Source organism: Chroicocephalus ridibundus, chromosome 2 (assembly GCF_963924245.1).
Source record: "Chroicocephalus ridibundus chromosome 2, bChrRid1.1, whole genome shotgun sequence".
In the NCBI taxonomy this organism is placed as follows: Eukaryota; Metazoa; Chordata; class Aves; order Charadriiformes; family Laridae; genus Chroicocephalus; species Chroicocephalus ridibundus.
The window spans coordinates 37,191,382-37,216,926 of NC_086285.1; the positions used below are offsets into that span (position 1 = coordinate 37,191,382).

At 37.8% G+C, this 25,545-nt stretch overlaps 1 protein-coding gene across 1 annotated transcript in view; it reads right to left on the reverse strand.

Moving 5' to 3' along the window:
* Positions 1 to 1,633: 1,633 nt before the first annotated feature.
* SKAP2 (src kinase associated phosphoprotein 2) overlaps positions 1,634 to 25,545 on the reverse strand; it is a 122,154-nt gene continuing 98,242 nt past the window's right edge. Inside the window, exons 10-13 of the mRNA XM_063325056.1 lie at positions 20,878 to 20,946; positions 14,155 to 14,267; positions 4,527 to 4,628; positions 1,634 to 4,118 (exon numbers count right to left, since the gene is read on the reverse strand). Coding sequence (XP_063181126.1) covers positions 4,536 to 4,628; positions 14,155 to 14,267; positions 20,878 to 20,946 — 275 coding nt within the window. The 3' untranslated portion in view covers positions 1,634 to 4,118; positions 4,527 to 4,535. The remainder of the gene's footprint in view (positions 4,119 to 4,526; positions 4,629 to 14,154; positions 14,268 to 20,877; positions 20,947 to 25,545) is intronic.

The following is a 25,545-nucleotide window of genomic DNA, read 5'->3' on the forward strand; positions in this document are numbered from 1 at the left end:
GAGAATTGTCTAGATCCCGTTACAAAATTGCTCCTAAACAAATCCATAAAAGGCTATGATACAACAATTCATGGCCTATCGCTGCCTGATCTGTTTTACAGGGAACATACTTATATTCCTTGGCACAACACAGTTGGATAAGAAAAGCGGCATCCCTTTGACCTGCCCATCCTGTCACCATCTCAGCCTCCCCTCTCAGCCTCTCTCCTTGCTCCCCTCCTGTAGCAAGGAGAGAGCGGCCAAGTCACAATTTCATCGTAGAAGCATGAAATACTGTGCTTACACCCTGCTTGACTCCGCGATCTTAAGCCCATAGTTTGAAGTTGGTTGGTACTGGTCCCTCACAGTAAGACACGGGATGCTGGGCAGGAAATGAACCCTCGAAAAGAGAGACGCAGATTTGGCAGAGCACCCCGCACTGAGCTCAGTGTCAGTTTTTCTAAATAAAGATGGAATTAAGCAGATGCTCGTCTGAGAAATGTCAGCTTCAGAGAAACCCTGGTAAGTGAAGGTCCTACAGTTTATCAGCACATTGTGCGATGTAAAGTGGAAACTTGTTTATAAGGTTTCCATGCATACACTTATTCCCACAGTTGCATACCAATAAACTTTTCGTCAACTTGAGGGAGAGAGATGAGAGAAACATCAAATGGCTCATGCAGCTGAAGAGCACGACATTGTCATCTACCTGGGTACTTTCATCCCATGTTTTAATATTTCACAGCTTTCCTACAGATCCCAGTGAACTTTTATCAAGCCGGGGCTCTGATCTAGAGCCACAACTTCATTTTGCTTTACCTGAGATAGAAAAATAGATTTCTATCTTTTGGGTCCAGAGAAGTCAGTGCCTTTCTTTTGTTTAGTTCAGCTTATGGAAATAATTGCACCTCTTTCAGAAAGAGAACAAAGACCATTCAGCAAAAGACACTTTGAAATTGTATTGCCTGTTTTTGAGTTACTGTTTGAGAGCCTGATCCACAAGCAACCAAATTCACCAGCTTCTCAGTTTCAGCAGTCTTTGGATCAGGTTCCAAAGGGTTATTCTTTACACTCCTTCTAATGCTGTGTCATACGCCAGAGACAAAAAGAAGAAAGTTTATGCATTTGGCTTTGAATATAGAATAGGATCTTAATTAGCATTCACATTCAGATTAATTTCAGTCAAAGAAAGTTTCTGTCATTACTGGAGGAGCAAAAGGTAAGCTGGTACGCATCACTTCTCTAAATCTTATCCATAGATCTCTCTGATGGAAGAACTGGCACGTACGCTACCATCAGTACACGTAATTAGTGGCAGTATGCACAAAGAGGTATACCCTAACTAGATGCTGGAAAAATACACGAACCAATTGTCTGTATATAGAAGTACATGAAAAAAATACTAGAGAGAGGCACGATGATATCCGGGTGCCTCTGCTATAAAAAGCATTTGTATTACCCTTACTTCTCTGAATAAATTCAAATGACAGCCCCATTTCATTTCTTCATTCAGTCTGGAGGCCAGATGGCATTAGAATCATTTACTTCACCTTGTTGTGCTTAATTACTACAATCAACACACTATTTTCCAAATTAATCATAACAAAGTAATTTCATTAGTAACACAGCAGGCTGTTGAATTATTAGCATCATAACAGTTTGCAAACAATTAAACTTTATTTGAACCTTAAAAATTTGCAGAGTAGAACATTATTGTAAGATCTAATGGCAGTATAGTACAAATCCAGAACAGAGCAAATAATCAAGTAAAACGCTGTACAAAATATGACTTACAATCACCTTTTAAAAAATTAGCTGGTTTTCTGTTTATGGAAAGGCAAGTGCAATCTAGGTAAACAAAGAAAATAAAGCAATTAGCATTTTCTGCCACTGAGTTTTGTTTCAGTAGTATTAACAGAGATTTTCTTCTCCAAAAAAAGGTTATGGCATTTGCACAGATTTACAGTAAACAACTCATCCGTGGCCCATTTCATGGTTTATTCCAAGACACTTCAAGTGAGTTTCGGGGCAATCTTTCACGGTTTGAATTTTAAGGCAGTCTGTGTACTAAAAAGGGGGGGAAGGAGAAGTACAAACAAAAGACACTCTCTCTCCGGCTGCCACCACCCAGGAGAGGCAGACGCTGGGCACCGGGAAGCGGCTCATCGGTTGGGAAAGGACTCCCTCTCCTGGAAAAACGGCAGAAGCGGCAGGGAAGGGGGAAGGGGACGGGGGCGGGGGGGGCTCGGCCTCCTCCCGTCCTGTGAAAATTTGCTGCCACCTACCGCCGCGGGCGCGCAGTGCAGCGCGGGGGCCGCGCAGGGGCCGCGCAGGGGCCGCGCAGGGCAGCGCGCCGCCGCCTCCCGCGCAGCCGCTCCCGCCTCGGCAGCGCCGTCCCCGCTGGGGTCCGGTCCTAAATCAAGTTTCCCGCGTATGTAGTTCGTCTCAACGAGAGGGAGGAAGGGCGGGGGGGAGGATTTACTCTCCTAAAAAGTAGGTGGTGGTGGAATTCGGAATTACACGATTAATAAGGCGACATTTCGGTGGGCAGATTTATTACGCTGCCATGTTACACAAGAGAGAAGGAGCTTTTCTAGCCGCGATGTTAACGCTTCACATTCTGTACATAACCCACAAGCACACTTGATAAATTAAAGTAGTGAAAGATCTGAAGACCACAATCTATCATTTTAATGCTTCGCTGATAACGTACAGAATCAATTTCAATGACTATCTCTTTTTTAAAAAATTACAACAAAACTCCGTACCCTGTTTGACTCCTATTAGAATCCAGCGTACCGCCAAGTACTAGACATTAGCCACTGTAAAGCACAACATCTTCGTTTACTGAAGAGGATCTAATTCCCAGCCCAGACTAACGTTACCTTTTAACCCACGGTGCTTCCAGGGCCCGCCTGAAGCGTAAACAGCACCAGCAACTACAAGGGGACCTGCACAGGCTCAGCAATTCGCAGACGGGCTTGACCTGCCTCTTTGGCAGATTAAGGGTCTCACAAATCAAGTGTGTGGGAGGATTCAAAAAAAAAAAAAGTTGATCTTGCACGCTAATAGTAAGGCACATCTCCAAAACAAGAGGATTTTAAAATATTAACTCTGCCCAACCCCTCATCCACAAGTGAGAGTATTTTAGTGTACTTTTATTTTTAATGTTTGAACCGATGCTTTTAGCCACAAAGTTCTGGGTTTGACACTAAGACTGCAGGTAGCCGTTATTAACCCACGTAAAGCTGAAGAGGTCTGTTGCACAACTTGTATCAGAAATTCCACATACCAACAAGGTATCCAGATCTGACTTTGTGAAAGCATCTGTAAGGTACAGCTAAAATATTTCACACTACCACGGACAAAATTCATTCTTACCTGCCATTTAGCTGATGTTGCCTTCACAAAAAATTGGGGGGTTTAATATATTGTCTTTTTAGACATTTTCACCTAATTCACATCTCAAAGTCAGAACAGTATCAGGGCAGTATTACCACACAGGCGGATTTCTTACATCAGCAAAAAAGCCAAGCCTTCATTTTGTGGTAACAAAATATTAATTAACAATAACAATACTAAATGTATGAGAAAAATAAATCATTGGCTAAAACAGAATACAAAAACATTTGGAAACGGAATACCCTGAAGATCTGCAATATTACACATAAATTTCCCTTGATTTTCCTAGGAAACTGCATGAAATGTACAGTGATCATTAAAAGGTTAATGTATGCATGAACTGAGTAATAGTTTTCTACTTTCGAAGTTCAGCTTAATTTTTCTAAAACTGAGGAACAGGAAAACATAGTCAGATTCCCTGAAAGAACACAAACCTATAGCTATACAGAGTGCTGCTTAAGAAAAGATCAACAGGCACGATCTGGCTGCTTGTGCCCCATATGTTAATTACCATCTATTTCATTTCCTAGCATTACAATTCCATAAAAAGTGGCTAAGAAGAACATTTCCGCAGAATTGTGATCAATTATAGTTTTTAATGTTTAATACACACAAGGCAACGATCTGACTACATTCGCCGAAACCACAAAACGTGTACGGCAGAATCTTCTTCTTTCAGAGGCCGGGTCTGTAAACTGCAGCTGCACACCACTCTTGATTTCAAGCGCAGATTTCTCCTGATTAGGGAGAAGGAAGTTGAAAGTTCATCATTAACCAAAAAACCTCAAACATGCCTATCAAACCCAGCCCAAATATCTGTCCCCTTCCACAGTTTTCTGCACAGATGCATACATAGTACTTACTGAAGTAACAAAACTAACTGGAAAGCACACCAATTTTATTTTACCCAAAAAAAAAATCTGGAACAGGAACGTAGCTATAAAATACATCATCTTCTGTACACTGTGGTTTAATATTTCATACAGAATCCTAGAAAAAGTGCTTTAATTGAACCTTCAATATATTTTGCCATAATCTTTATGTTAACAGGACTCCTACAAAGGTTCCAGGAAAGAAATACTTATGAAACAGAGAACAAGGGAACATATAAGCCATTACAGAAGATTGGATTAAAATGTACTTACCCAGGCCTCTCAAATATCATACATCTCCATTATGTAGGCTTTAGGCACCAAGCCAATGGTTCCCTTCATTTCTCCTACCCACCAGCCAAATCTATTGTACTCCTAATTGAAAACAATATGCAATATTAACCTTTAGTCTGATATAAATGCAATAGAGTTTTGTATGCAACTCCTTATGGATGCTTTCTCTTCTATACAGTTATAATCATTTCAACTGAAAATTAAAACATTATATCTTTTTGTTAGAGGCAAACATGCAGAGTTAGGCAAAGAGAGAAGTTAAATTTTAAAAAGTCCGGGCATAGTCAGGAAAATTTCTTAATTACGGCCACACTTCTCTATAACACCTACTAAAAATAGCTGACCTGTCCATCCTGTATTAATTACAAACATAAAAATCTTACCTTTGTAGCTAAAATCTAATAGCACAATGTTGACAAAGAAGAATCAACGGGGATTCTTTCAGTATCACAAGGCTAAACTCTTAAGAAACTTACAATCAACTTATTTTAAATACTACTTCACTCAAACGTGAAGGGAACACTATATATCTAATACATAATCTCTTTCTACAGACAAAGTCTACTATTGCTTTAGGCTTGCAGAAAATTCTATGGCAGATCTCATATGTCTGACAGATGACTAATGTACTTTTGTTTGAAATTTGTTTAGGCTTAGTGAGATAAATATGAAACAAAATGAATTATAATAGTTTAAAGAAATAATATCTTCCAAAAGCAATACCAAGTAAGAGTATTGTGGGATCCAAATTTAATTTTTTTCCTATGAGGTAAATATTTTAAGATCAATCCTAACAGCGGTTCAATAAATTGTAACAGCTGAAATTGCACACACACATATATTGAGTTACAAATGAAGCATTATTAAAACAGAGACCCCATTCAAAATGGAATGATTAGTAAAACAGAAATTACTTTGGAACAAACATGGAAAATAAAAAATACACAGATATCTGTGATAAGCAACATCTGCTTCCTTCTACGCTGCTCTTCTGACGAAAAAAGCAAAAGGCTGTAGGATTTTGAATTAATGGTCCTACTGAGATGAAGCTATTATTTTGACTGTAGATAAAGTTTTTCAGTTATAAATAGTCAAGTGGAGCTTAAGGGTTAATGGAGTTTCATTAGAGCCTGAGCTATAATGATTTGCTGCTGGCATATTTGGCCTGGTCGAGAGTTCTCTAGGGTCCTATGAGGTGCTCAGTGTACTCAGCTCTCCCCGTGCTTAACTACGATGAAACCCTGTTGATGGCCCACTTTCATGTGGGCCCAGGCTTTTCTTTTTTCTTTTTTTTTTTTCTTTTAACACGCTTGCATGTAGGCACACACACACACTTTTATATTTTTGTACTGTGGAAGGCTGAACACCAGTCTTAAATATTTTTTTTCCTTCTCTTCACAGTGAATTGCTTATTTAAAAGATTCTATCCTGCTATCCATAAAATACAGCAGTAAGTGTGACTTAAAGAAAATCCACATAAGAAGCGGCAGGAAAACCTTCATTTATGATGTGAACACACAAATGAGAAGGCTGCAAAAGTAATTCCACCTTCTTCCCCCTTCCACTGCAGAACAGACTGCTGCCGATGGGTCTGGTCTGAAAGTCTAGAGGTATCTGAACCTGATCTTCAGTGCAAACTGCCCTCCACAGAAGTTAAGAACCGCTCATAACCTTTCCCGTGGGTGTACACATCACACCCCAAATCCTTAAAGGCTAAATAATACCCTGACACTGAGGTTTATAATGTTCCAGATCAGCCTGTTTTAAAAAAAAAAAAATCTATGTTTTATCTCACAATACACTGGTTAAATATACAAACTAGATTTCTAGACTGAAGTGGGAAATTGCTGAAAGGAGCAGTACTCACGTATACTACTGGAATCTCAGCAATAAATCTCTCCAAGAGAAAGCAACAAAAGATTTTAAGCTGTTACATGGATCTCGTGAAGTGACTGACAGAAGTGATTAAGCAAGTTTTGCTAGACATCAGCCAAAAAAACAAACAATACATGAAATGGGGGAAGTGGCTTAGCTAAGCAGTCATTAAATTGCATATGACAAATGGCACAGAAAAAGCCTGCGGACTACATTACCCATTGAAAAAGTTCCACTTAGCAACACTACATGAACTTAGAAACAATTGTTTTTAAAGAAACAATTCAGATACCTCAAATTAAAACTAAAAGCGTGCTGTTGTTTTGAAAACTTTCTGGGTTTTGCTACTTACTAATACACCACTTACTGCTCTGGCACGAAGCTAAGTGAGAAGATGAAATGAATGTTGATGTAACAGCCTAGTAAACTAATTTAAGGATTCACTGCAACCATTATACCATACAGACAACATCGCAACACAGAAGCTTTTACTTTACATTACTATTCTTTGCATGGGTCTCAAGAGCAACATGAATCCCAATTAAACTATCTGCAGTCTACAGAAGTCTGAACACAAATATAACGCAGATACCTGTCTACCAAGAATATAAAACTTTAATCTCAGGTTTTAGAATAATTAGATAGCACTCCCTTTTAAACTGATTAAAGTACAGACATTTCTCTTTAAACTCCTTACCACTCCTTTCTGTCCTCAATACCACAAAAGAGTGCTCACTAGTCGGGCAGATAAGCAGTGCCCCCCAGTCCTTTCTTGAAGTCACACAAAAAACCCAAATTATGTATTGTTTCTATCGTTATCATATAAACTCCTTCATAGCAATATAATTTAATTAATGCACTGCAGTTGTAAGGTCCATATGTCTATTACGGCTGCTTAAGATGTGTAGAATAAAAGTCTAAAGCCCACATTTGTGGGAGATGAAGATTAATACGCAGAAGTATATGAATACAGTTAGGAGTTTTATATGAATTTTTAAGAGTTGGGAAGCATGGTGCTTTTGCAAGCGTCAGCTTCAGATCTCAGGTACCACTGGGTTTACCATCTGGTATCCCTCACTGCATTCAGCTCTTAACATCGCTGCTAACATAGGCAAGCGACTATACTTCAGAAGGACTGATAAAATAATGAAGAGTCCTTTAATCTACAGGAAACCATTGTAGTCAATTTATAAGAAATATTGCATCCCTTTGTAGGATGTGTAATTATTTTCTATTAATCATGTGCTATAAAGCTACATTATGTGGTTATTCTGTTATCACTAGAAAGAGGCCTGCAGTCAGCTCCTGACAATGTTAGGTAATTACTAACACAAAGCTTCTTTCTCCTTATGTAGAAACGCTATCAAGATCCAGAGGTGCTGTGATGCTCGCTGTATGAAAATAACTCTCCAAAGAAATTCAATAACTGCAAAATGAATTGCTCGGAGGCAGAGAGAGGGATCAGAGCGGGGGGTGGGGGGGCAGGGCCAGATATAGCAATGAGGGGAATGCACAAGTGTGGGGCCAGGGCACTGCCATGTGACTGGGAGCACATTTGCCACACTGGGACACACTGGGCAGGGACAGGGCGGGAGGAAGCGGCCACCGCCCCCCCTGGAAGACACGCACCAGGGCAGGCGAGTATATTGCACCAAATAATACGAAACAACCGCCTTAACAAATGAGCAAGTGCTTTCTAAGCTACTCCTGTGTTTTCGCTGTCTGTCATAGAGTGGGTTGGGTCTTTTCCCCCAGCAGAAATTTATTAACCAAAGTGAAGTCATTTCACAGGGCAGCAAGGAACAGGTTATGACTTAATATTTAACGTGCTGGCAAAACACTCTCCGTACAGCATGCTATGATAGCGGGGGGGGAAATAAAATGCCATCAGGGTTTACAGGCTCCTTAAATGCTCTCAACTGAACACACTGTGAGCAGATGCTTCTCCTTGTCCCTGTCCCACCAATTTGTATGTACCTGTGACTCCACGAGACACTGATCTTAAAAGTTTTTGCACTGGGGGAAAACACAGGAGGTAGAAATACACTACCTGACTACCTGTTTTCTTACTGATATCTTTTAAAGCCAAGATTATTGTACTACATAGAAGGTAATTTCGATATGCAAGAAGAGAAAAAAAAATTATATGCAAGGGGATTTCCAAAACAGTCGCTACCTTTAGAACAGATCCTCTGCGTAAATGAGGATCTCCAGATGCTTTGCACCGTATTAACTTCTACTGACTTCAGCAAAAGTTGAGAACATCTGGTCCTTGGGTAATTAGTCCCTATTGTTCAATACATATGGTATGTTTTTTGTGTTTGTGGGGTGGGGTTTTTAAATTTGTTTTGCTTTTTAAAAAGAGTTGCTGAAAATCATCATTGTGTTTCAATGCCTTGAAGAAAACAATGGAGTGGTATTTTAAACAAACACAACTGAAGTGCGTGAATTCAAGATTTTTCTCCTGCCCTCTTTCAGTGGCACTATAAGTAGTATTAATTTACAGGCTGAAGATCTGCAAGCTTTAAAACTGAAAAGCAAAATGTATCTATAGCCTTGTTTGGCATTAAAATAAGTAGCCTCTCCTATCAAACTAAAGATGTGCGGAAAGCAGGGTGAAATTTTTTTTTCGAAGAATATCCTGGGGGGCAATTTTGGCAAGATAATATTTTAAAACACCTTTAATTCATCCAGGAGATTCAGACTAGCTAAAAAATTTTAGAACTTCCTTTGGGGTAATTGCTGAATGATACACTATCAACCAGGGAGCATTTTTGGCACAGAACAGCATTTTCTCTAAAAAGCAGAAAATGACAAATGGTTTAGATAACTGAACAAGACTTCTTCACAGGTAGTAGAGTTGTTCTAAGACAGCAATAAAATGGTCATCTTTAAGAATATAAGCCTCAGATTTATTGTATGGTTGCATTATTAGATTTTATTTCCTGCAATGACATGAGACAAAATAGACACCAATTAAAGAGTTCCAATATAAATCAGGGGAAGCAGAGTGAATTCTGAACCAAAACTGGCCCCTGAAAATACCCTGGAACGATAGAAGGACCATTTTATTTTCCATTAGATGACACAATGCCAAAATTTTTTCTGATCAGGTAGGTAAATACTTACATATTATCAGTATGCAAACCAAGAGAGCTAAAGTCACTTTGCATTAGTCTGTCTTCACTAACCTTCCAGTTAAAGGCCTTCACACTTATGTTTAGCCATCTTTTTTTTTTTCCTATAAGGAATATACCTAAACAAGCCAGAAGAAGGAAATGTGCAACTTAGTATTGCAGTTTAGTTTTGTTCAGAAGTGTCCCACTAAAGTGGATCTCCCAGTGCTCCCGCTTTCCCCACCTTGTCTCACTTTGCAGAGCCGTCAGTCTCAGAGCACACGCGCTACAGCTCTTTCAGATAAAACTAAAGTGGAAGACGCACTTGAATGTGCTCCAGACACTAATGTGTTCTCATTCCACACAATCATTCCACAAAATTTGACCTCTTCCGACATCAAACCCCTTTGAAAACACACGGTGTGGATGCTGGGGCCTCAGCACCAGGTGTTTCACGCTGCAAATCTGCTCCTGTTGGTACTTATTATTTGCTAAGGTAGACATGGGCAGTATGGTCATGGAAAGAGAAATTATTGTTAAATATGGTTCTCAGGATGATCAGTCAGAGAACAGCCTGACAAAAAAAAAAAAAACACTACGGATTTTAGTATGTCTTTCACATCTTTTTGAAAAAAATACTGAATAAATACATTTTATGAAGATTATAGAGATAATGTACAAAATGCTACGCTGATCATGAAACAGCTGCACTATTAGGTTGTACCTTATTTCACAAGCAGTAACCTGAGCTAGGGAGATGTCTTTGTCTTTTCACTAAGCACAAAATACAGGTTGAGATGCGAGCATTTTAACAGACATTTCTTGTATTGAAAGAACAAAAATCTGCCACACTGGAAATGTACAACCACTGAATAAAGGGTAATCTAGACAACAAGTTAACACTCTAAGGGTTAAGTCAGAGGTGAGATTTCCATGAATCATAAATAGCAGACTGAGCAGCACTATATTGCATTGGCTTGTACTGAAATAATAACAGGGAAGGAGAATTCCCGTGCAAGATATAATTTCTGATTTTCAAGTATTATTTATTGTTTTAATGCAAATATAAATATAAATGAGATGGGAATTAAATTAGCCTAAAAGTTAAGAAATGTCAGTAATTCTACTAAGCCTGCTAACATCTAAGTAAATTTCCATTACTACTTGCATTTGGCTGATGAAACGATGGCATTTCCAAACATAAAACATGCACCTAATGCAAACAAACAAATACTGCAAGTGCTGCACTTGCATGAATTGTGCATACCAAACTTAAAAAAAAAATAGGGCTACCTCCACTCCCAGTTGTCTTTGCTTCTGGAAATTGATTTCTTGAGTAAGCGCAATGGAAGATTTATAAAATGGATTGTTATCTCATGGTTTGTTTCCCCATTTTTCATATGGGCTTGAAAGCAAAGGCAAGACCATAAATGAGCAGGAGTTAAGAGCAATCATCCTTTTAGAAAACAGGATGCCCAAGTATTGCCTTTTTAATAGTCAATATTAACTAAGAAGTCAATATAAACTAAGAAATCTTATTAATGAGTCCCTCTATCAGTAGAGCTATAAAATGTTTTCTACTGCAGAGCGGGAGAGGGGTATATAGTTTTCTGAAAGTTCACATAATTTGTAGCGTAAGTTATAAAAGCTACTTGAATATTCAGGAATATTATAAATTAAAATTATAATAATATGAGTTTATCTGTACAGATACATTCGTCGATTAATCTGAAAAGTTAACTATTTTTTTAAATAAAGAAAAGCTAACAAGTACTATCGCAATAGTCCTGTTAATTCTGCTCAGTTTGAAATTGCAACTTCTGAAGGAAACTCTCAACGGCAGAAAAAAAATAGAAAAAAGTTTGGGGATAAGAGCCCATAGAACTGCTGCCACACAAAAGCCACAACAGACATAAATATTTAGATTATAGCTAAAACAGGTTTTGAATGCACCTTTAAAACAGGGAAAACATGCTTTTGGACAGTAATTACTGCAGTTGTGCGTAGGTATTTGTATTATCAGAGTGTAAGCATGCAAATCACGCGCATTGCACTAACACTAAATTTTGATGCTCAGTTTAAATTACATTATGGGGGATTTGTCTTTGCATAATGCTTAGCTATTTTAAGAGGTAAACATTGCCAAACTGAAACCTTGCTCATTCTTCTGAAAGGCATTCACCTAGAAACTTGCATTTAACATATTGCTCCTCTTGCTTTATTTAAATTATGTCAATGCCCAAATTTGCTAAAATAGTTGATAATCACTTCTGTTGTACTAATGATCTCATTTCTTGGAAACAAAATAGTCACTTTTCCCCTAATTTCTATAAAGGTGTGTGAAAAGCAGGTAAAAATATATTGCTTTGGCAAACTATTGCTGGGAGAGACAAATATCTATCTTATCACGTTCGGCAGAGGAAGCAATACCATTTATATTTCATTGTAAAACAAAGAACTATTACATGTTGCACAAATATGCTCGATATTTTGTTAATGCTTCACCCTTCCTACTATAATACTGCTATAGCCGTACTTACTTCCTTATCAGCAAAATGTGGTTTTCAAGAGTAATGTTCGTACCTGGCTGACATATGATAGAAAGGCAATAAAGCCATAGCTAGGTTCAAGCTGAAGCTGAATTTATGACACCATTTTGGATCCATACACATCGCCTCCTGTCAGTACCTGCATCTCTCATTTTCAACCACTAGATGGTGTGAAAAAATAAAAAAATTGCCAAGGATTCCTGCCAACTGCCACAAAATGCAAGTATTAATGTAGTGGATAAGGAAATATTTTTTGAAGAAAAGTCTTGACCCACTTCAGGATGGTTAGGTTCACTTTTCCTTGGTTATATTTTCACTTACCAGACAAAGAGCTCGTAAATGATCAGACCTTGAAACTGAATCAAGTGGAGGGTTAAGATGGATAATTCTCTGGCACTTTCCCCTCCAAGGACCCTAAATTCAGAGCTGACAGTAGCGTCCAGCACTCATTTTTCTGAAAAAGCTGTAACAATCTTTAAGTGAAACAGGGCTGAATTTTCTGGGCTGTATTTTGGAGTAGAAATCATTCCCAAAGAGAGAGGCTCTATATATCTGGAGACGCAGCAAGCCTGTTTCAAGGACCGATTACGGATTAATCATGGCATGACCACAAGACAGCTGATATACAGAGGACAGCTTAAGCTACTGTTTTTCTATTCTGCTCCATTTTTTAAATTAAATTTCTCACTCTTTTGGGAAAGAGTAGCAAATTATTTTTTCACTTACAGGCTGAAGATTAAGATTTTATAGTCCCCATACCGTACCAGAAGAGCACAACCCACAAAGAGACCAAACGCGTACACTGGAATCCGTTTGTTCATGGGCTTTTTTGAGGGAGGGAGAGGGGGTAGAGGTGGTTATTTTAAATGAGTACCGTTCTTCAGTACAACTGCTAGAAAGTCTGCCCAATCCAAGAGCGTTATTTTGCCTTTAGTAATGCAGTTCAGTTATTAGTTTAAGTGACAATGAAATAGCTCAAAAGACATACATGGTCACATTACCATTAGTAATATATCTTCTATGTTTTTATATAGGACTATCTTTCTACCCATAAATCTTAAATTTATTTAAACAGAAGCTGCTACATTTATTATCCAGAAACATTGCAGTTATCACAGAAGATTTAAAGCAGTCGTGACAAAACTGAAGAGTTTGAAACTAAGACAAACAGATGCCTTTAGCTTTCACGCACCTACTTGTATATTTTAATGACCTACAATATCTTTGGAATTAATTGTACCAAATGGCAATTACATCTGAGATATATACTCTACATATATTTTAAAAGGTGGTTTTTTTCAATGAGAACTTGAAAAGCTCATCTTTTTTCTAGTATGTGGGGAAAAAAGAAATTTCCTTTGATTAATTGTTGAGAAGCAGACTTCAGTGGACTTCAATATGAGATATATATTTTATGGGAGGTTTTGGTTTTGTTGGGGGGAGGGGGGTGTTAAGGAAAATTAGGAAAATTAACCAACATTAAAGTAGAAAAAAATTTCATGCTTATACTGCTTATCATCACTTTAGATGAGAGGAATTATATTTATCATTTGCTTTGCAAATAGGAAAGCAGTAAATTAAAAATTGCCCAAATCTGTACACAAATTTGGAATCTGAGCTGTCAGAACAATTACAATATACATACAAAGATGAAAGCATAGTTCGAAAAAACAAAGCATCTTCTGTAGCAAGATGCCCAAAAAGTCAGAATCAGCATAGTCAGGAATATAAAACAGGAAACAAAAACATAACATACAAGATAATTTAAAATTCTACAAGGTTAACTTTTACAAGCAGAAAGCACATTGTCTCCCGTTAAATCAGTTAACAAATGGTAGCCAAGATTTAACAAGTAAATAAACATGCTTTTAAGTTAATTCCTGTTATACGGCTGTGTTTTAAATGTGATTATAGTTCATTTGACAAAATAATTAATTGCAGTGAATATCTGATTGCAAACAAAGGATCTGAAAGGGAGTGCCAATTTCCCCCCATAGAACTGTGGGAATGTGCCCTTCTGCCATGGCTCTCTTTTTGCAGCTATGTAGCCCCAGTAGCATCCCGTACCTTGCTGAGAATGTAGATAACGTCACCACGTTTAAATGTCAACTCATCAGGTACATCTCCTGTGCAGTCCCACAAACCTTGATAGAAATTGGCGTAATCGGTATTTTTGCTATCTGCAAAGAAAACGGCATCTAATTACTAAAGGACAAAGACTGAGGGACTAAAGTTACTCTTGAAATCTCTCGATACTACAAAGTAATTTATCAGCACACGTTTCTTACTCCTCTTTATAGAAACAGCTCCTTCATACCACAAAAGCAAGTGGAAAACAAGTTTAATATGCGAGCCCGTCACTGGCAAGTTCTATCACTTAAAGACATGTAGCTACAGGTTTTTCAAAGCATTTCCAGCTGCAACTTAAAGCAGCTAGTTTTCCTCTACTAATATACTTCCAGCAAGCCATATTGGTATCTCAACTTGAAACTGATAAAATTGCTAGAATATAATTAATAATAATCTGTGAAAGGAAGCCAAAGTAAGTATTTTGTGATATGCTCCCCCTCCCTCTTCTGTTCCAACAAAACTAAATAACTTCTCTGAGAACCTTTGAGATAATCCTTGATTGTTCCTTCTGAAATATGGGAGAACTTGGAAACTGTTGCTGAAGCTGCATTTTAAAAATATTTGTGTCAGCTCCAGTTTAGGACATTAAGCTCTGGCTAAACATGCAACTACACTACAGTCATAAACTCATCCCTCTAACAGCATAAGCACAATGGATGTGCTGTGTTCGAGCTGCCATACAGACCATTAACTGATTGATTATTTAGCACTCTTTGCTCTGTAATACGGCAATAACACAGTAATAAATGCTTTGTCATACACTTACAATACAGAGTACATCTATTGAAACACAGTGCTTACACACGGTTAAATACACTGGGTGCTTCTGTTACACTGCAAACTATTTCCTGTTTTTAATTCCATGAGAATGGAGTGTGATGAGTTAATGCAAAAAGAATGTAAGCAATACCACTAAGATGACCAGTTACATTATGTATACACTAACCAGACAGAATGTATATGTACTAATAATTTACATCACTGGAAAGCTATCTTCTAATTCTGATAACATAAATATCACTGAACTGGCTGGATCAAGGCTGTCATCTTAGTTTTGTTATATGATCCTTGAACAGCAGGCTTGCTGGTTATTCCAACATATACCAGTTACATTTGCATGTCGTTAGCACTCCACGCCATTATTTATAGTTTACGATTTAATCATGATTGGTTCATTTTATTACTGAAAAAATCCTGCTAAAATATCAAGTATCAAGCGAGAGAAAGTGTCACGCTATAAAGAAATACAGCAGTATTCAACTTGTGGTTTTCCCTATTTTGACAAATACCTAGATTTTAATTTTAATACTCTTTGTATGAGCAAGAAGAGATTGTTTTCTATTTATTCATCTCAGTCTGTGTTCTGTGCTATCTCGTTTTGATGGCAATACTGTCATAAGGCTAAATATTCACAACCTTGAATTTAAAGCTGCTGTGCAAGTTAGCCACCATTTCATTTTCCATAAACTGGTGATCAGTAGCTACCACTTGCTATATAGCACTAGGGGGCGTTCTGACTACCAGTGCACAAATTCTGTCCGCACACCACAAGCAGCAATATATACATATATAAAAATTCCCAACCATTCAGGAATAAGAGATTTGGTTATTGTAAAATGCATAGACAGAATAATCTCAAGAGGAAGGCGGAATCAGTTTGAAATGTTGCACCTCCAAACTTTGGCCCTCCCTATTTGTCAGCTCATTATTCACCAATTTAGCATTAGACAATCATAAACAGTAACGCAGGTTAGCGCCAAATTGACTTCTGATAAATATTAAATCAGAATCTCTCCTCAGTCTTTTGATACTGCACTGATCACAGTTCCCTGCTCTATCTCATAAAAGATAATGTAAGCCCATGTGAGAAAAAACTAAAAGAACTATTTCAGTACATCCCACCTTTCAAATCTTTCAGCAGTTGTCTTAATCGTTTGGTTTAAAATACATTAATCAGGACTTCAGAATTGCACTGAAATGAATCATGACTTTTCACACTGACTTTTATCACTTCGAGGTCTGATCTTACCTTTATGTGCCTGAAGTAACTCATGTTAACACTAATGGGAGTTACATGGGGAACCACAGCAGCAGAAGAGATCCTACAGCGGGTGAGACACATCTCTCCCTAGATGTCCATCATGAGCATTTAATTAAGACTTAAAGTGGAAAAGCAACTCAACTAATAACACGGCAATTCTGGAAAAGATGCATTTTAAAATAAACTTATTGCAACAGTGAAGATGTTGCCCAAAGACTAAGCATGGCTCTGTGTTCTCATTTGCGAGTTCAAGATCAGGCAGAGTTGTTTGAATCAGAAAGCCACATTTCTTGGAAAACCATATACCAGTATACCAGGAGCACAGAAATGAAAAATAGGGAGAGAAAGTGCCAGTGTAAGTTTGTGAACAACTATGCTGATCTTCCAACAAGTTTTAATCTCAAAGTCCCCTCTTATACCCACCAACTCAAGTTTCTCCAAATTCTGTAAGTGCAACTACACATGCGTAACAGCTAATCATAAATTTAATTTCAGAGTCATCTAAAGGGCAAAATGCTTCATCAGACAATTCATAGTGCTTCACAAACACAGAGGTAGAAAAAAAAAAGCTGCAAAACCCTCTGCAAAACACAAGCCCATTCTTTCTTACTTCAGTCCCTCTTTCAGTTAGAGAGGACCCTGCCAAATTTCATTTGATTGCCTCTGAAGAACTGAATAAAACAAAAGCAGGAGACCTGGGTAAAGGAATTTGGTATTTATATGGTAATGAAATCATGTGGAGCTACTTAAACACATGTAATACCTGAAAACAGCTGGTGGATTTAGCATCAAGAACTTATGTGCCCATTAGAGTTCAAATTCAAAAGATATTGATTTGCTGGCATTACCCTGTCAGAATTACACTCTATTCTTATACAGTGTGAAATGTTTTGTGCCTTAAGAATACTATAATGACATAATTGCTAAACTAAAGTGTGTTGTATTTCGAAGGCATGGTCACTTAGGCCATAAATATGAATAAGACATGATTTAAAAAAAAATAAAATAAAATGCATAGCAGAGGGTAGAAAGCAGTTTGGTTTTGCCTACCCGCTGCTTTTAATATTACCAGTCACAAGAAACGGGTGAGCAGGATTTTGGATAGGTTGTTTCTCCAGGACATACTTCTTTTGTTCCAGGACAGCTATCTGGATGAACAGCCATACAACAGTCTCCAAAACTCTCCCACAAAGAATTCCTCATGGTTTTCTTCTGCCATCTCTGTTTTTCCAGTAACAGTAATAGGAACAACAGATATTTTTGTCCAATATACTGATGAAAACATTTCAGAGTTCATTTGACAGATCAAACAGCAACAGCTGCCAGCTTTCCTGACCGTAGGCTCAGACTGCTTATTTCACTGAAAAATACTGGCACCTGACAATACATGCTTGAAGAAAGGTGAACAGTTCAGTTAAAAAAAACCTGACAAGTATATCACTCAAGCATACACTTCAAATATGTTTAAAACTTAAGAATGCCCATGGATTACTTAAGGGGAAAAATAATTATAAGAATATTCTAACAGCCTCAATAGACAGAAAAAAAAATAAAACCTGGAAAACCAGATTAAGAGTACATATTTCAGAGGGATTTAAGCGTGCTGTCCCATTGCAGCCTAAGACAATCTAACTGCAGGCGGTTCCAATCCTGCCCCTTCTCTTGTGCCAATTTTGTCACTTGCCATTTCTGAGTACGAGCCTGGCAAAAAACTAAACTGACCAAAACAAAAACAGGAATTACAGCCCAAATATGTGAATGCACTACTTAAAACATTAGAATAAATGTGGCTGTGACTGATTTCCACTGATCTTCCGTTTTAACATTGGTGTTATCTAAGTTAGCAAACCCTACCACGGTAGTGACTTCGAGCCAGCAGTTCTGTTATGTGTTTACACATTGCTTGGGGAATGAAGGAATACGTGTGTAGGTTTTCCTTTCACCACCATGGTCCACTGCCCAGGATGTTAAACAGTCTGCCATTCTGATTCATATTCCTTGCCTCTTGATCAGATTCGTCAAAAGTTTGTAGCATCAGATTTGAAGATTACTAGTCTGGGCTACTGAATATTTGAAAGAGGTAAACTTCTGGAAAATTAGTGTATCTCCTTTCAGTGATGATGTTCTCAATATTTACCATACTGAAGGCTTAAAGATAGAAAGACAGGTGAAGTTCAAAATTAACGCTACCAGAATGACTCTGTCTTACACAAGTAATTTAGACTTAGTGTTGATTCGCATTGCCCAGATGAGATGCAACCCGTTAAAGAACATAGTTATTTGTTTGTTCTGATGATGTCCTAAACAGCAAAGAATGCCTGTTACTTACTTGCCGTTTTTCCCACATGCCAGGAAAATTATGAAAGAAGGGCAAAATAACTGTAGTGTATTTATTTGGACTCAACCTCTAATCTAGCCCAATCTGTTCAGTATAATCTTTCTCACTTCCCTTCTCCTATTGCCCTATAGATCCTTAGTCTAAAATCAAGGTATTTACACTGAGACAGCCCAGAACATGATACTCAGTGAAATAGTGATTGTGGAAATGATAACGGGTAGATAGTGGTAGCAAAAAAGACCCAGCAAGCCATATTATATACCTGAAACTCTTCAATGCTTTGGTATTTTTAAATAATTAGGTCACTAGCAATTAATATAAAGCTATCCAGCAGCAACAGTCAGCATCAGGGAGCAAAAAGAACTCAAGTCTGCACATTAACTGAAGTAGAAGTAAGTTAATGGGAAGAAAAGAATAGGAAAAAAGAAAGGTTTTTTGCATTTATCAGGCTGAGCTCATAGACAATTTGCAGAATATTTTCTGTGAAATTCAGGTTTAGTAAAGCTAGGAATAAATTAAATTTAAGAATATATGCACTGTTTGTGTGGAAAATCATTAAATACTGTTGAGTCAGGTTAGATGTTTATGATGTGATGCCTATCAGAAACACTCGTGTCAACTCAGCCCTAAAAGTCAAACAAATTTCCAGTGTTGAATAGTTAACTAAGATCGGATCAGAAAATTATTGCTTGAAATGAATCTAATATCTGGGGAGAACTGTTATGGTATTTTCAAGGACATTACACAGGGTTGGTAAGACTGATAAGACTGTTATCATAGCAGTTGAAACTTTTCAGAAATGAAGGTGCTAAGGTTTTGATTTCTTAGATGTAAGATCATTCAGAACTTCAGGAAAGTACATTAGCACAAAAAAAACGCTGTTGGCAACTTTATAATTGGATTGACCCCATGCTCCATTATGACAACACACTCTTATAATTACGGTAATGTCTAAATGAGTACTAAATATTAAGACTGTAATGAGTCATGTTGGTTTACACATGTTTTTAGCAGAGCACAATGCTAACAGCATCTGATGACTTGGCTCTTGTTTCCTTTCCAAGAAAAGCAACCCAAAACTCCTCACAGCAACCTGTTCCTGCTTTCCTGTATGGGTCAGGAAATCAGGCCTCTGTTTCCTCTCCACATGTTGCAACAGGAAGAGCACTGCAGAGCTACTTCCTAAAGGAACTCTTCTTGCCCACCCTTTCCTTGACAGCCCTGAAAGAATTATGTGTATTATGTACGATGGGGGAAGGAGAGCCAGATTGCATGTCAGTGCAGGTCACAGTTACAATGCAGCAGATCTCAAAAAGGTGTAAGGTCTGATAAGAAGCAAGTCTTCTCTACTTGCTGTGTCAAATGACCAATAGTTTATCTAAAGGTCTGTGCCCTTGAAGCACATATATATCTTGTTTTTAAGCATAACTGGAAATACCTTTCTGTCAAGAAAAGTTGTCTGGCCATGTGACTTTACATGGTGTTTGCAGTTATTTTTCCAGTCCCAGAGATAATTAGCACAAGGGCAGCTTGCCAAGCTAAAGCTGAGAGAATATCCTTCACAGCCTTTCTGGGCATTTGTGTCCTTTTCCAATTTTTATGCTGCTGTCACCGGACTCTGGCATTTCTTACCCAATTCATTTGCTTTCTGTGGTAATCATATGCAATGAAGATATGCATGGCCAACATTTAAACAGGCTGCAGATCAATTAGTGGTCTTAAGTTTATCTGATTTTTATCAAAGAAGACAGAGCTTTGGGTCGATTGTCAGAGCCTGTGTCAAGTTGACCTTTTCAGAGACGTCTACATTGCCAGTCCCTTGGGCAACTTGTTGTCCCCTGTTAGTCTCTGAATGGCAGAAGTCTGTTCTGCTCAAGCACAAAGTATACACAGATGTCTATATTACATTCTTATAGGTTTGACAGCAACTGCATGTTGTATCTATAAACTGTCCTTTAGCAGTGACACTTCCTCAATGATGATAAGCTAATTTATGCAACTAAATCTCCTTTGTGCAGAAATGAAAGCTAATTGAGTCATTACGAAGTAATTCAGGAAGGAATACCTTGTATAAATTGGCTTACTTTATAAATCCTTCTCAAGTGGTTTTCATGCATCCTAAGTGGTGCTAAGCAGTTTTGCTGCCATCAAATACCCAGCTGAAAAAGACAGCTTTACAGAGCTACGAAAACATTATTTTAAAACAGCAAAGGGAAGAGACAAGAAAACAAAGGTAAAAAGAAAGTGCATACACAAAATAAAGAGGAAAGATTTTAATTACCTGAAACAGTGGTAACTTTCTCCTGGCTCAGTTTTCTTGACACTTCAGCCTTTGAAGGAACACGTTCTTCTGCAAAACACATAACTGCAAATGAAACTCTGAAGGGACACCTCAGCTGACAGGAATTACAGCCCACATCATTCTGAAAGTCACACTCTACATTTCCAGATCATAAGCCCTGTTTACTATTTTGCATTCATACAGAAGTTGGAACGTTGTTATTTCTGTGGTTTCCCCCACCCATCCAAACACTCCAAGAGTTTTCTTTCAAAATCTCAGTTGTGAACATCTGTTTCCCTTTTCACTCTGCTCCGAGTGCGGTAATGCTGCGGTTCTGCTGTTTTTCAGTCATTCTGAGACAATTAGAACGAGGCTTCTATTCTGCTACGTACATTTCTTGCCGGGACAAAGAAAGGGAAACTGAGGATTGAAAAAGTATCCCCAGCCCATGCAAGAATTCAGAAGTCCTTAAGAGAAGTATGGACATACGGACATGCCTTGAGAGAAGGCAGAGGACATCTTACCTTCAACACTGTCAGACACACACACTGGCTGGACACCTGCATGATGGGACCACAGCCACTACAGATGCTGTGCATTCAGTGCCCCTGCCTCCTGCGCCTGACCACGGTTTTAAGCAAGCCAGACCGTATCAAATAACTTAGTGCAAGTTTAGGAAACAAGAAAAAAGAAAGCCTGGCAGTGATCAGCTCTGAAGCATGTTTTCTGGCTAGCAGGCTTGGATCGCTCTGAAATCCCCACAGGCAATTTCGAAAGACGTGCTCCGTGCTCCTTGTCCTGCACCGACGGGGAACTCTCTCATCCCCACACCCTCACTTTAGTAAATCCCCACTCCACTCAACACAGGGACATATGATCTGCTCCTCACATTTCACAGTCTGTTGATGACGCAGAAAAATGGAACAAACTATGAGGGGTTTTAGCTGTATTCTTTCTTTAGGTTCATAAGAAAGTAGAAACAGATTTATCTTGGCCTTTACAGTATATCAAAACTGACAAAGCTGCTGTACTGAATGAGGAAAAGCTATATTGATAAACCCACTTCTCAGACAAGAACTGGACTTTTAATATATTTAAACTATTTGGCTTTGCTACTCATCACATCTTATACAGATATTCATGCTTCTTTTTAAGGCACACATTTCAGCAGCTAATTTTGATATTTTATTAATGACAGACAACAGGTACAGAACTCACAGCTTTTAAAATGTTCCTTATCGTGCAACTTTTATGTAATTGCCTATCTACTTTGACAAAGTGAATTTTATACCAACAGTTCAAAGGATTTTTAGCCTTGTAAAAATTTAATCTATCCACAAGACTGTTCCTGCAAACATTAAAACAGATGTTTAAAGCACAAGAGTAGACCTGTTGAAATGAGTATGCATAATTGCTACTAACATATATACGCAGTCCTACAAATATTACAATTACATCATGAGGTTCACTCTACAAAGAGCTTTGAAATTCTGCCCTACTAAGCCAGCAAGAGTTTTTGCTCTATGACTCTTCACTAGCTAAAAATCTGGTTGAGATGAATATAAACTATTATTTAAGCCAAGACAGAAGAAAAAACAAAACCACAACCAAACAATAGAATGGGGAAAATCTGAAGCTGTGGTACAACACAAAACACTCTAAACTATTTACTGCATTCAAACGTGTTCCCCAACTTGGCATAACACTTGTTGCACATTTCCAAGTACACTCATTTGTTTATTTTAAGCACTCCCATTTGGAGCATAAATGGCAAAAATACATCTCTATGTGCTGTCCGGAGCACTAGGAGGCACTGTCATTCTGTGGCTCCCCTACCACTACTACACCACTCACAGGTAGTACTATCCCATTGTCAGAAACATTTTCTAGGATTGCTCCCTTTTCCCAGAACAACTTAGTTTCATCCAACACACAGAGAATTATATACTGGTTAAAAAAATGTTGATATTACATGTTACTGAATGCTTGGACCTACATCAATTGATGTGTTGAATGTACTGTGGATTTTAACTCTATCACTGTCATGGTCATCAGACTAGCTTAAACTGAGGACTGAATTTAATAGAGGGTATTTCAACTGAAGTAAAACAGCAGAGGAGGTTTGAAGAGATTTTTTCATAAGGTACAGTTGAATACATGTAGATTGCACTGCGGTTTCAAGGAAAAAATTAGAACATATGCATTCCCCTTCCTGAAAAATGTATTTCCTAGACACAGGAGTTCACCAGATCCATATCTGAAGATGAGAAAGTGTCTGAACCGAGGTTATTTGAATACTGAAAAGGTCCCAAATTCAAACAAAGGCTGTCCATATGAGCATATTGGTTTGGATGCCAACCATCCCCACTTATCACACTTTGCTTTGCACTACAGAGTTGTCACGGACAGGACAAACTTTCAGGTGCAATTAGACTGGAAAAGGCACTCCAGAAGCACACTGAACATGGTCCAGCTGCTAATGGGCATTCAGTCATGGAACCAGACTAAAGTGACTCCACAGGGAACCCTTCTGAAACATGCACAGTGCAAACATCAGGTCCTCGGCACAAACTTGTACTTTATGAATCTGTTGCAAAAAGTCCACACTACTTGCTAATGCAATCATGCTCACAGTGGAGCAGATGTAACGAGCTTGGCTTTGGGTGTTAAAAAAGAACCTATGGTTCTTACTAGTGTTTTACGGTATTATGTCCTGAAGCAATAACTATGTGCTGGAGATGTCCTTTAAACACAGCAACCTCAATTACCCCAGGAATTACAGTTATCATCAGATGCAACATACTCAAATTTGTGTTGCAACATGGAATACAGTCAAAAGATAAAAAATTAAAATAAAAAATATAGCAGAAGTCCTTCTGTATTACTAAGATAGTGTGTAAGACAAGTCATGTAGACCTTTAAAATAATCTGGTAAAATGTTTCCTCTGGATCTCTTCTTTATGCTATCGCTCCCCCTGTAGTGAAAAAATACTCTCCACCTTCTCACTATGTCAAAATGAGACTAATCAACACCAATCAGACCACTGAAGTCTTCTAGAGCTGTTGATCCAAAGAACCCTTGAGATACAGGTTATTTTCCATACTCTGCTGGTACTCAGAAACTGTAATGGCAAACAACCTACAAAATTCTTGTGGTGACAATGCAACAAGGAACGAACTATATTTGTTTAGGGGTTTTTTCAGTTAGTCCATGAAAGCTGTTGAAAATAATTTATTTATTTAATTTGCAGTCTGAAGAAAAAACAGAAAAATAATCACACAATTTAAAAAGTGAACAATGTATTCTACACTAGCTGAGATTTTTACATTAACACATTGATTATTTTTCTTTCAATTTCTTTTTCTTAAGGGGGAAGGGGGGAAAAAGTCAGATTATTTCAGTATAAAATGGATAAGAGTTTGGCTTGAACAGTGCATTCCTTCAATGGAATGTGGTATCTTCATAATAAATATGCATAAACTTAGCAGTTTCCTCTACTAACACATTACTTAACCATCTTTTTACATTAGACTCTAAAATTTAATGCCATTATTCATTGGTATTCTAGTGTCTTCTAGCCTCTGACACATTGTCATTGCACAATACTAGTTTATACCTTGGATAATCCCAGTTTGTGGGTTAATATATTCTATTCAACACTTTAATAACAGTAAACAAAAACAGCTCAGCTATGCAGCAAAATCTACCAAACCACACAGATGGTTATACGGTTTTCATTGTGTGGTTTCCATAGCAATCATATTGCAAATCTGGAAGCTTCTTGCAAATAAGCAGCTTGTATTTACATGCCTCTCAGCTGCAGCATGGAACTGTACAACATGTAAAGTTGTTATTCCAATCACATATTGTTAGAATAATCATTGGAAGATGTTTTGATCAGTTCAGATAAAAACTACTGCAGTGAACTAATTTTTCATCTTATTTCATAAGGATACAAGCAATCACACGCCTGTAATGCACATTAATATATCTTCATTTGAAATCTCACTGTGGTGTCAGAAGGTTATAAGCACACAAACAGGTCTTGTAAGACAGACCCCCACAAAAATACTTCTATTATTAAATAATCAATTAAAAAAAAAATCACAGTGTCTCTATTATTGTACTCAGCAGGGATGACAGACGAGTGCAAACAAGGTGTGTACAGGAAGAACTCTGCTGACACTGAACATCGTGGGTCTATACTGCTTTGTGCAAGAAAAAGTAAAAGATACAATGGCATGGTAACACCAAGAGTATTATTCCTCCGCAATGCTTTTCTCATACCAAATAATTACTCTGCACAAATGTAAACAAGAACTTTCAAACATGAATAAATGCTTACTGTGGGAAAGAATCAAGACCTTTTCTCTCTCAGATTTATAGTTTTATGAATTGACCTAACCCTATAACAGATAGGTTATTACTCTAATAAGGAACATAAATCAATCCAGCTATGTAATTTTTAAAAAAAAATTAGTGAGAACTGGCTTTTTTTATAAACACGATTATTTCTTTAGAGAAGCATTTGGGAATTCCAAAGAAGGAACAATAAACATGCAAAATTTAAGAATAAAATACTTTTTATAATTTGGCCAAACTAACACCCTCTGCTAGTGTTAGTAGTGAGGGCTACAGACTATCTGGGGTCAAAGGAATAAGAATTT